Source organism: Abramis brama (assembly GCF_963993115.1).
Source record: "Abramis brama genome assembly, chromosome: 13".
Classification (NCBI taxonomy): domain Eukaryota; kingdom Metazoa; phylum Chordata; class Actinopteri; order Cypriniformes; family Leuciscidae; genus Abramis; species Abramis brama.
This window is the reverse complement of record NC_139975.1, coordinates 17,018,953-17,032,301: the sequence shown is the minus strand read 5'-3', so window position 1 is coordinate 17,032,301 and position 13,349 is coordinate 17,018,953. Positions and strand designations below refer to the sequence as shown.

General features: G+C 37.6%; 1 protein-coding gene across 1 annotated transcript in view; it reads right to left on the bottom strand.

Annotated features, from left to right (window-relative positions):
• Window positions 1–8,889, bottom strand: part of pdgfc (platelet derived growth factor c) — a 55,442-nt gene extending 46,553 nt beyond the window's left edge. The window contains exon 1 of the mRNA XM_084133647.1: window positions 8,639–8,889. Coding sequence (XP_083989773.1) covers window positions 8,639–8,750 — 112 coding nt within the window. The 5' untranslated portion in view covers window positions 8,751–8,889. The remainder of the gene's footprint in view (window positions 1–8,638) is intronic.
• Window positions 8,890–13,349: the final 4,460 nt, after the last annotated feature.

The window sequence follows — 13,349 nt, the reverse complement described above, 5'->3', positions numbered from 1 at the left end:
CAGCTGATAAGTGTTGTCTGAGTGCATGCTTCTTTATTAAAAGTGCAGATACGTCCATCCTCAAACTGTCTGGGGGTGACAGGTAGGATAAATAAAAAAGGGAGCAAAGAGTCAAAGTGAGGGATGAGTAAAAGCTTGAGGAAGTGTTGTTGTCAGGGAGTGATTGACAGGCATTCATGGCACAGGTTAAGCTGGACCTGAGGCTGCAATGTTTAGCTCCTCCAGTCTAGACAAGTGCAGATAGTCCAAGTCATGGTCAGTGCTGGAACTCGGCTCGTTAAAGCATTGTTTTCATACATATAAACTAGTGTTTAAACTAAGCTTGGGGTTGCTAAGATTTTTTAAAAGTGTGTGTGTGTGTGTGTGTGTGTATATATACAGTGAGGAAAATAAGTATTTGAACACCCTGCTATTTTGCAAGTTCTCCCACTTAGAAATCATGGAGGGGTCTAAAATTGTCATCGTAGGTGCATGTCCACTGTGAGAGACATAATCTAAAAAAAAAAGATCCAGAAATCACAATGTTTGATTTTTTAACTATTTATTTGTATGATACAGCTGCAAATAAGTATTTGAACACCTGAGAAAATCAATGTTAATATTTGGTACAGTAGCCTTTGTTTGCAATTACAGAGGTCAAACGTTTCCTGTAGTTTTTCACCAGGTTTGCACACACTGCAGGAGGGATTTTGGCCCACTCCTCCACACAGATCTTCTCTAGATCAGTCAGGTTTCTTGGCTGTCGCTGAGAAACACGGAGTTTGAGCTCCCTCCAAAGATTCTCTATTGGGTTTAGGTCTGGAGACTGGCTAGGCCACGCCAGAACCTTGATATGCTTCTTACAGAGCCACTCCTTGGTTATCCTGGCTGTGTGCTTCGGGTCATTGTCATGTTGGAAGACCCAGCCTCGACCCATCTTCAATGCTCTAACTGAGGGAAGGAGGTTGTTCCCCAAAATCTCGCAATACATGGCCCCGGTCATCCTCTCCTTAATACAGTGCAGTCGCCCTGTCCCATGTGCAGAACAATACACCCAAAGCATGATGCTACCACCCCCATGCTTCACAGTAGGGATGGTGTTCTTGGGATGGTACTCATCATTCTTCTTCCTCCAAACACGTTTAGTGGAATTATGACCAAAAAGTTCTATTTTGGTCTCATCTGACCACATTACTTTCTCCCATGACTCCTCTGGATCATCCAAATGGTCATTGGCAAACTTAAGACGGGCCTTGACATGTGCTGGTTTAAGCAGGGGAACCTTCCGTGCCATGCATGATTTCAAACCATGACGTCTTGGTGTATTACCAACAGTAACCTTGGAAACGGTGGTCCCAGCTCTTTTCAGGTCATTGACCAGCTCCTCCCGTGTAGTTCTGGGCTGATTTCTCACCTTTCTTAGGATCATTGAGGCCCCACGAGGTGAGATCTTGCATGGAGCTCCAGTCCGAGGGAGATTGACAGTCATGTTTAGCTTCTTCCATTTTCTAATGATTTTCTCTTTTTTCACCAAGCTGCTTGGCAATTTCCCCGTAGCCCTTTCCAGCCTTGAGGAGGTGTACAATTTTGTCTCTAGTGTCTTTGGACAACTCTTTGGTCTTGGCCATGTTAGTAGTTGGATTCTTACTGATTGTATGGGGTGGACAGGTGTCTTTATGCAGCTAACGACCTCAAACAGGTGCATCTAATTTAGGATAATAAATGGAGTGGAGGTGGACATTTTAAAGGCAGACTAACAGGTCTTTGAGGGTCAGAATTCTAGCTGATAGACAGGTGTTCAAATACTTATTTGCAGCTGTATCATACAAATAAATAGTTAAAAAAATCATATATTGTGATTTCTGGATTTTTTTGTTAGATTATGTCTCTCACAGTGGACATGCACCTACGATGACAATTTCAGACCCCTCCATGATTTCCAAGTGGGAGAACTTGCAAAATAGCAGGGTGTTCAAATACTTATTTTCCTCACTGTATATATATACACTAATCTTACTAACCCCACACTTTGAATGGTAGAGTACTTACACATTTGCAAGAAAACGGTGATTCAAAGATAAAACTTTGTCTGGGGAAGAAGCAAACCTCTTTGTGGTTATGCACAATTGACCGTAGCCAAAACTCTAGGTATCATATTTGTTGTCAATGCAATTTGAGATTTACTGCTTTTGAAAGTCAAAAGCAGCATCTGGGCTCAGCATTACAACTAGACTTGCCTGGGGCCAAGAAAGCATTAAGAACTCCTAGACGTTATTTCTTATCACGGCATAAATCATCAAAAATGAGAGGTAAGCAGACAGGAGGAAGCAGCTATGTAGCACAATTACAGTCTTTTAAATCTGATTCCTATTTTTTATTTGCTTTACAGTAGAAGCAGTGGACTAAACGTCTTCTACTGTTTCTGTGAATAGATAAACATAAAACATTTAACAACAAAACATTTTCCTTGATCTTTTGACATACAAGAGGTCATTGTACAATAAAAATATCCTGTAAGTTTCAGAACCCAAAACTTCCTTGTTATTCCAAAATCAGCTTTTATTGAAATTAAGCTCAGAAAATTACTAGTTTTAGATTGTCACAGTACATTATAGTGCGACAAAAGACTTCTGCCCCTGCAGAAAAAAAACGCATTCATGTAGTAGTAAATATGAAAGAGATGCAAAGACAGGATTACTGAGCAACAAAACCATAAAGATGCCTCTGAGGATTACAATACATTAAGTGCTATTCTATGACGTTTTTTTGTTGTTGGTACAAATAGTGCGAGCAGCGTGTTCACACTGAAAATTTAAAAAAAATTAAAAAAAATTTAAAAAAAGTGTACTTTAAATAGATCATACTCTTAACCGAAAAAACGAAGTGTGGAATGTTGGACACTTCATGCACTCAACTGTCGCAGCTTTAATTACGTTGTGGAGTGGCTATCAAATTCCAACGGTGAATGACAAAATAACCCTAATATATAGTGCATAAGTACATAGTGTATAGTGTATAGTGCATCATTTGGGATGCAGCTACAGTCGTTGCATTGCCATTCTTCTGAGCCTATAACATTAAGAAAGCATGGATGGAATTTATTTTAACGAGGCTCAAGTCAATCACGTCAGGCTTTTAAGTTCGACACAGGCTTTTTAGAGAGACTGAAAATAAAAGATGTAGTGCCAACTACATTGGATCCGACAGTAATGTCGCAACACACAGGTATGAGTAACAATGTTTTTACCATTTGTCACTATTGCTTTGTCTGATACAGATTGTTTGATATGCACAGTATTTATACTGTAGTGCCGCAGTCAAAATGTGACTAGTTTTTGATAGTTGTAATTTGTTGTTCTTTCCTTTGCTTTGGCATTTATGTGGTTAACAAGTTTTTTTTCGGATATGGAAGGACGTAGAGAAGGCTGCTTTGGTTATTGTTTTGATCTAAGCCATTCGCAGTAACGTGTATACGTTTTTCAATTTATCAAAAAGGATGAACTAAGAATGACAGTGTGAAAAACAATGGTAAATTCATTCATAACGAGATATTTTTCAACAACGGAAGTTTTCAAAACAATTCCACACGTGTAATGGTGGGGAAGTTGGAAGTAAGTTGAATATGCAAAACTGTTATCCAATCATAGCAGTGGGTGTTTACTTCCAAGTCTTGAATGCGCCACGCCCATCAAAATGGAGTGTTCGAAAGAGAGGGTCAAAAAAATGATAGAAAACAGCTTGTTACTTCTAAATTTGGATGTTTTTTGAAAATGTTTTTTTATGAAAAAATGCAGTTCATGAGCCCTTTAAACATAAAATAATTCCACTATCTGCTCTAATCCCACTATCAAGACTATTAATACTAGCAACACAGAGGTCATAGGTTTATTTCTCAGAGAAGACAAAAACTTAAAGCACTGTAAACTGTTTTAAATAAAATCATCTGCTAAATTAGACCGAATTCTAAGGGCAAAGCAGGGCTAGCAGAGACATTTCTCCTTGGGGCAGATGGACACCACTACTGAGGTCTTGCAATGACCATTTCAGCACACAAACCATGGATTTCTTAACCTCATATTTAACAAACAAGAGGACAGATCATTCACAGGATTATGGGTATTAGGTTGATGATTGCACAGGTGTCAGCACAGGGGACAGAAAGGCCATGAAATTACATTTCATGGGGAATCCATGGCTATGACCCAGTTCCACAGAGGAACTCCATTGCCCTGCTGCTGATCCCTCTAAATTGGAGCTCTGTTTGGGTTAGGAATGTATTTTTCTATGTCCATTTCTATGTTCACTGTCCATCATGACAAACAGCAGACAGGCATTGACTTGCTTACTTAACAAATCTGTCGCATTGCCTTTAAAGTGTGCTGAAAGCAAAAACATGGACATCCCAACCAAGCAATCTTCTATTTTAGATGGGTTACATTAGAGACTTACCTTTAAACAAACTGCACAGTATTGCATAAATAATGTCTTCAGCTTCCCAGTGCTTTTTTTCTCCTTAAGTCTGAAAGGTTTCAATGAAAAAGCACGGTCCCCAATGAGCTTTTGAAACTCTGGCATTGGCAGGGTACAGCGTGTCGATTGACAGCAAACTTCAATACCTACAGTATTACAGCCAGAAGGGCTTGGTGAAAAAGGACTGGGGTAAACTTTTACTTTAACAGGGAGTCATTTGTCTCAGGTGTGTGTTTGTGTGCGTGTGCGTGTGCGTGTGCGTGTGCGTGTGCGTGTGCGTGTGCGTGTGTGCGTGCGTGTGTTTAAGTTACCAGAAAGCTAGTTCTCTTTTTCATTGGACTACGGGGTATTGAAAATCCTTTTTGTTAAAGTTTGCCAGTCGCTACCCACAGTGTATGCACAATTCACAATCGCACTATAAACTTGAAATGCCATGGAAACTACTTAACACAACAAGCTAGTCATGTAGAGGTTTGCCAAGCAAGAACACTGCCAGCTGCCACACAGTTTCTGAGTTCTGGGTACCACTTCCTTCTGAAGCCTTTATAACAAAGGGAATACCAACAATATATTACTCCTTTGAGGAATGGATTAAGTATGTAGCTTTAAATTTCATTGATGTCTCCACAGAATAAATTGTCCAACAGAATAAATTGAGTTCAAAACAATGGAGTTCAAAACAACATTTATAGTAGGGGTGTAACAGTACACAGATGTCACAGTTCGGTACGTACCTCATGGGGTCATGGTTCAATTCGAGTTCGGTACAATAGGAAACATGGTCACACTTTAGTTTAGGGTCCAATTCTCACCGTTAGCTAACTATTAACTATGACTTTTGCCTCAAACTCCTAATTACTGCTTATTAATAGTTAGGAATGCCATGGAAATAGCGACTAGATTTAAACTCTTGGGTTAGGGTTAGGGTTAGGGTGAAGTGAAGTGTTTCTTGTGATAATTCAAGCAATTTTGCTTTAATCATTACACACCCACCACTTAACTGTCAGATACGTGAGGCAGGCTGTATTTCGCAGTTAGCTGGTGGATCACATTAACCCCATTCCTAACTAAGTAATCCAGTAATGCAGCGCCTTGAGAGGCATTCAGTTGTTACTGAGGCTGACTCTCACACGTCTCTGGCTGGGACGTCACAGGGGTTACAGCAGATTAATGGTGGATAATCTGGCACCATTAGAAAACTGCAGCTGCTTTCTGAACCCACACCACTGATATAGATCTGACTTATGGACGCAACTAAATATGTGAACTGCTAACGGACAATGGTGCAAGTATTTGTAGTTCTGTCATTAGTAGGGTAGGACTCTGTTGCAACAAGGGTTAATAAGCAACTACTCACCATTTCAGGATTCGTTCTAATTCTTTGCTTGAATGTCATCTAGATGTCTTCTGATAACACTAACATAATAAAATTAGATATCAATAACATGTAAGACCTCTGTTATACGTTAATAATTTCACACTAAAGTCTAAAATAAATTTAGATGGCAGAAATCTTGCTCATTCAGATGTTGGAATATGAAAATAAATGGGGATTTTAAGCAAAGTAAACAGCCATTAATGTTCTGTTCTCAGATTCAAAGCGCTATAGTCCTTGTATGAGTCAATTTAACATGTTAAATTTTAAACATGTTAAATGACAAACCAGATTTACTGAGAGTAGGCAGCATAGAATGAGTAATGAGCTGTTCATATCGAAAGAGCCAGTATGTTTTTAAAACTTTAAGAACTTATTAAATCATGGGGCAAATAAATGCAATGCAGATAAAATCAAATTAAATTTAACACCATTTAAAACGCATCAAGATTAAAAAACATCCTACGTCAACTTGACATTATAACCACTGAAAGATCTAAGACATTTTCTAAAATAACTGAAAATGTGTTCGTCTGAAAAATGATTGACATATGCATCTCGAACGGCTTGAGGGTGAGTAAATCATGGGTTTAATATCATTTTTGGCCGAACTATCCCTTTAATACCCAGGGTTCACTTTAACCAGTCCCCTCCAATCGTCAGTCTGCTATGATTAAGGGATGGAGAGGAGGTGCAGTAAAATAAAACCCTGCCCCCTACTCAATACTCCGTTTCACTTGGAATTTGGAAATACGTCACAACACTGAAGTTGGTTGCAACTTCTGGTTAACAGGGACTTTAAGTCCTTACCAAATTTGATAATAAAACGGATTGTTGTGGATTATTTCCAACTAACTATACTGATTTCTAAAGCCACTTTTTATCATTTAATTTACTCATTTACCACAATAATGAGTTTGAATATGGCTTATGGAAAACATCGACATAAAAGATTAACTCGCATTTTGATTAATCAATTGACAGCCCTTGTTGCAACACCATGGACATGCCTCTTCCGTAAATGGACTAACCTTCAGCAACGGTCAGTTATAATGTCATGAATCAGCTTTTGAAGGTCAGGTCAATGCAGGTATTGCCATTTGAGTCATTGGTGTGGACGGAGCACTGTAAATATCTTTCACCCTCCTTCCTCAACTACATCCTCCTACTCGCATCAATTTGTATGAAAACCATTGAACCAAAATAACTTTAAAAAAGTGTTCAGAAAAGCCTTTGAGATGGGTGAACAGCTCAGTGAACTGTGGGCTGGCAAATTCTCTATTGAGGTTAACCTGAAAAAGTTGGTCAAGTAGCTTTTTAACCTGACCTTAACCTCACACTGCAGCTGCAAAATAAAACCAGCCTCAGATCAGTGGTGAAGAACTGCCTCAATCAACACCAACCAGAGATGGCTGCCACAGAGCATCTACTGTTTTTACAATTAAAGAGAGCCAGAGAACAAGACTCCCCGTTCAGAAACCCTTGGCAGAGCACACTACCAATTCACCTCCATTCTTAAGTCACTGGGGAATAAAGGTGGCGTTACAGCTAAAGACCCCTATCAAATGGCAATCACAAAGGTCTTCCCTGGCACACAACTCTGACCTGAGGGGACTAGATACGTACTGCATCAGAGGTTCCAATTCAATTAAGCCTTCCTTTTTAATAGACAATGATGTTAAGATTTTAGTCTTCTGAGAAGGTTTTCGTACTTTCATAGACTTCCAAAAAAACAAAGTATATTTTCCATATAAACATGGCTTCCCATTAGACATGTTCTGCATGTTCCACAGTTTAGAGAAAGAATGATAACACAATGAAAGCTCTGATACTGGGCCCAGAGAAGCTGTTTGAATGCAAGATGTTTCCACTCTGCTTCACCCCTGACACAGTAAGGGGCGCTCCCTCGCCTAAGTCAACACAAGTAGTAGTTTACATTTTGTTAATGGTGCGCAATGAGCGACAGTTTGCCTGTCCCCACCAACGCCTGCCTTACAACACTGAGCTTATAGTTTCAGAGCAAAGTTAAATGGAAACTTTTGCTTTATTTTATTTTTTATCATTTCTGATTTTCTTTAGTTCACCTGTGAGTTTTGGTGGGATTAAGAGGAAAGCAAATTGCATGGCCCCGGGGCACCCCACGCTTCATGAATGGAGTCTTTCTGCGATCAGAGAGAAAACCCTTCCCTGGGGACTCAGTTACCCAGAGATTTTTTTCCTCTTAAACACACATACAGATGTGCGTTTCATGCACATGAAAGCCAAAGGTAACTTCAACTTCCTACTAAGCATAATGCTGTGTGAACCCCATAAATTGTGGACATCCCATGGCAAGCATGTAATCAATTTAACTAACTTTAATCCATTTTTGCTACTGTTCTGTTACATAGGTTATCCAATAGTGACTTGTATATTTTTTAATTGGTAGTAATTATTCATCAGACATCAGCATTTGTTAATTTGCTATTAATTTTTCTCTGTGGGTTAGATATAAATTATCACTAGTATGTATTCTAATTGTCACTGGATTAGTTTTACTAGTACTACCCCAATAATTATGTATTCCAGCTTTACTACTACATAAATATTATGCACTGGTGTAATATATATGAGAGATTAATATGAATAACATGTATCTTACTAGCTATATTTTTTCAGTAAAATGAAAAAGATTAGTTAGTCTTAAGGAAAAAATGTTACAAAGGCTTGCCATGGTCATTCATTGAAAAGGTAAACTCAATGCGTTTAGTTGTAAAGAATAATCAGAAGTCTCACACACCCCAACAAGAGAAAAAGATGACTCTCTGAACTTACCATTTTGCTCTTTAGTGCTGGCGTGGTGAATCTTACTGATGTGACTCGATTCCGCCACCGACTCATGCTGATGAAGAGACGATATAAGAATCAAGAGAAGCATTGGAATCATTTGGATTAATGGTGGCTGTCGGTGCTTATAGGCACTTAGTATGTGTTGTTTCAATCACCATGCAGAAATATTGTTCGTGAGACGCGTATCCAACTTTGGACACATCTGTAAGAGGCACGCGTAAAGTAAAGTCCACATAATCCTGATCGGGCAGAGTTTCTACAGCGAAAACTTCTTTGTGGAAAGTTTCCCGAGAGGCATCTGAGCAAAGAGCATTAATTGCTGTTAACTTAGTGAACGCACACCTGTTCGCTTAAACACGAGTGTTCAAGAGGACAGCTGGAAACGTGCACGGCTGTAATTTAAGATCTGCTTAGACGCGAAACATACTTTTGCCTGTTTGCAAAGTGTTCGACTTTCCCTTGCAAACACTATAGTCCATTCGAGTAACGCGACCGACTCTGGGTAAAACGCCACTTGTAGCGTTGCGCGTCCGACTTTCTGAAGGAAATGAATGCCTTGAGGTGGCTCCGAGTGCTTGGCGAGCGCAGACGGCCGACTGGCGACACAACAGGTGCTGCACATAAAGTAAAAGTTCCCTGTGGAGGAAACTCCCCGGAGAGGCGGGGACCATTCACAAGCTGGTGCTGGTGCTGCCGCTGCAGTCGCTTTAGAGTGAAAGACTATATTTCTCACATATCCACCGCCACACAAGTATATATGTGTGTGTGTGAGAGAGAGAGAGAGAGAGAGCGAGAGCGAGAGAGTTGGGTTTATGAAGTTTATGGGTCGATGATGTCTGTTGATCGATGAACTGTTCAAAAATACATTATATACATTTAAAAACACTTCTGATGAACATATTTTCTTAATTTAAATTATTTTGTATACATTTTGTGGAGCTTAGTCAAAATTATTTATGTGGTGTAACTGTCCAGAAGATAAATAAATAATTAAATAAATAAAAGGAAGGCTTGACGAAGTATTGGTATGAGTATACTGCAAAAAGTTAGTATATGATCAATAAGTTATGACAACATGTGTTTTTACCTTGCTTTAACTCATCAAAATAATTAAAGCTATTTTCAACTTTTTAAAGTTATACAAGTCATTTTAATGTAATTTAAGTTTAAATGACTTAAACTTCCAAGTTGATTGTACTTAAAAATTTAAAGCAGCAACTTTTTTTTTTTTTTTTTTTTTTTAAATAGTAGACACGCAAGCACAATATCGCAAACACAATGGCACCAGAGGAAGTGAATCTGTTATCTATAAGACTGTAAATAAACATAAGACAAAATTTGCATAGATTACCAATTTACAAATAAAGCGATCATAGCATAATTAAACATGCGTTACAGAATATACAGTGTTAAATACATAAGTTACAGTGTTCACAGCTGAGTTGGCATTATTGAATAACAGATATTGTGGAAAACATGACCCCACGTACGAATATGTGTATTTCTGAAAATACCTGAGACGGAGCTGTCAGATTTAACAAATAAATAAATAATAAAAGTTGATGCTGGAGATATGTGAAAGATCTGTAAAGATCACAAAAAAGTTGTTCTTAATTTAAATTATACTTGTTTAAAAACACTTGAGTAAATTATTTTCACAGTTGTAGTACATCATAGGTCAAATATCCTAGGGGTCAAAGGACAATGACAACATGGATGTATTCATACTATACACCTGCATTGCCAACACATACTCCATCAATGGGATGGGAAGTAAGTTTGTCATCACATTAAGTACATACTCTGGAAGTACAGGAATTTGGATGCAGATACTAAAACATGAAAACATTTTTTTTTATTTTTATTAAATAATCTTTCCTCATTTGTACTGTTGGTTGGCCGATTTAAGGTTGCCCTGCAAATGGTCTTGAAGGTGCATTAATCATTAGCTCATGACTGCTTCACATGTTTATGTAAAGGCTTCCTGAACGGATGTGACCATTTGGAACAAGGCCTAACACTATTATTATCACAAGTTGTGGCCTGTGTCGGTCCTCATGTCTAAATCTTTTCATCATTTTGTTTGGCATTTCATCATTGTGAAGTCAGAACAATGCCTAAAGCATCTTAAGGGAAACGCTAAAGACCTCTTAATTTGTCAAATCAAAGCTGCAGACAGTGCACTTACTCCCCTTGTGTAAGTTATTTCCTTCTCCCTACTCAAAGCATCAACTCATGAAGGTCTTTTCATGTGGTTAATCTCATCTCCCTGTTGTCAACGTGTCCCTTACATGCCTGTTAGGTGTAGATTTCTATAGCAGACTAAACAATTGAAAGGGCACACACTGAAATGATTATCCCAGACAAATGATGCAATGGCAAAGCAATTCACTTTCAGTAGATGTGGGGAAAATCTGAGACCAGGAGCATGTGGAAGCTGAAGATTTTAATATAGCTGACATGATCAGATTTCTAAGTTTGTTATTTTATTGTTGCAAATTATTGTATTGTGTGACATATCTATAGTGCTGATATAGATGGTATATATTAGTGCTGTCAAATCGATTAATCATGATTAATCGCATCTACATAAAAGTTTGTGTTTATATAAAATATGTGTGTGTATATATTATTATTATATTTATATATATTATATATACACAGTATGTCTTTGGTTGTGTGTTTGTGTATATATACACATTTATGTGAATATATACACATTTATGTGAATATATATATATATATATATATATATATATATATATATATATATATATATATAATATACACACACATATTTGATATTGTTTAAATAAAATGTGTGTGTGTGTGTGTGTGTGTGTGTGTGCATTAAAATGGTACATATAATGCTTTAATTTTTTTGTAGAAGTATTTACCTCTAGGCATGCAGGAAATATTGCTTATGGATCCCTCAGCAACAGAAAATGGAAAGGTGCAGTATGTGGTGCTGCCAGACTGGAGGTCATGTGCAGACTATGGGAGAGTATCATATTCCATCCCAAACCCTACAGCAGATGTCAGCACCTCTGCCAGAAAGAATCTCTCCCTGTCTGTATATGGGGGAGGGGTTTCAGTAGATTGCTATTTTGCCTTGTTTGAGACACTACAGTGTTTTATGCTTCCATGGTGGTCCTGTGAGTTCCATGGAGTCACTTTGATATTGATAGATAAACAATAGATATGAAATTATAAACAAGGCTGATATTTGTGGATTGGATGAAGAGGTCACTGTGGTCAAAGCCTGTCTGGCCAGCAAACACAGAGTTAGCATCCGGCAGTAGCATTAGCAAAAAACATAATCTTTGTTTGTTTACAATGAGGTCATAGAGGAAACTAAACTAAACAAATGTTGTGTCACCTTCAGTCCAGTGCAGTCTCCATCATGCAGGATGTGACACATCAGATTGGCAAGAACAGGATATGCATCACCATAAGGGACATGACAATAACATTCTGATGATTTTCTATCAAATTTAGTGTTATTTTAGTATTATTTATTTAACACTATTATAGTATTTTTAATGTTTTTAAATGATCTTTTTTTTGTTTTGTTAAAATTTTAGTTATTTTTTTGTAAATTTCATTATAAAGCTATTTATATTTAGCTATAATTTATTTTTATTTATTTATTTTTTTGTCATTTTAGCACTTCAGCTTTAATTTTTATTTCAGTTAGTTGCTAAGGCAACATTTCTAATTTTTGTTTCAGTTTCTCATTTAATATTTCTATTTTATTTCAATTAAAGATTTCAAATCACTATGATAGGCTATTTGTCACGTTTAAGGTATTTTGGCTTGCAGACATGGTCGTCATTGTAAAACCATAAAGATTTTTCTTTAAATCCTGTTGTATTTAACATCTGATCTCTATTTGCACTGCACTGAACATTTGTAGCTGTTAAAGTTCCATGTAATTTGTCAGGTGAGTAAATTCTCTCCTTGTAAATTGCTTCTAGTCTGTGATTTGGTTCTGTTCCAATGTGAGAAAAAGGGTAATGACCTGTTCACTTTGATTCATTTGGGTCTGTTCCAAGAGACATAAAAAGAGAAAGTAATAGTTAAAACAATCTCTTGTTAAGCTGCAATTATGACCTAAGGAATTATCACACTCCATACTTCACTAGACAGATAAACTTGATAGATTGTATCAGATAAAAATGTTGTAAAGTGAACGAGTGAGATGAGAGCCTAGGATGAGTCATGTTGCTAGCACAGCTTTTTTGGCAAGAGAAACAGTGTAAATCCTTGAAATAGACATTGTCAGGGGAAAGTGAGACATATATCTGTGATTAACAGATTTATTAATAAACGTCCTGTCATTTCTGTCAATTCTTTGTCAACACTAACTTCTTTAAAGTCACAATTCACTGTAGGAAGACCGTTTTACCTCTCTATACAACTTCCTGTCTGCCTGGAAACATGACAATCCCTTTCTTAGATGTCATTTCTTTCTAGTGGCTATATGTGATGACTAATGCAGAGTCCCAGTTATTCTCAATCCGGGTCTTCCTGATATTCCTTCAGACCCCTGGAAGGCTTGTCAGTCACCTCTTGAGAGCTACACAACATCGTACAACAAAAAGAAGTCTTTGAGAAAGCCAAGTGGTACCTTCACCTTATGACTGCTTTTATTTTCATTTTAAACATGGAATGTGTCGACTGTGTGGAGACTGAT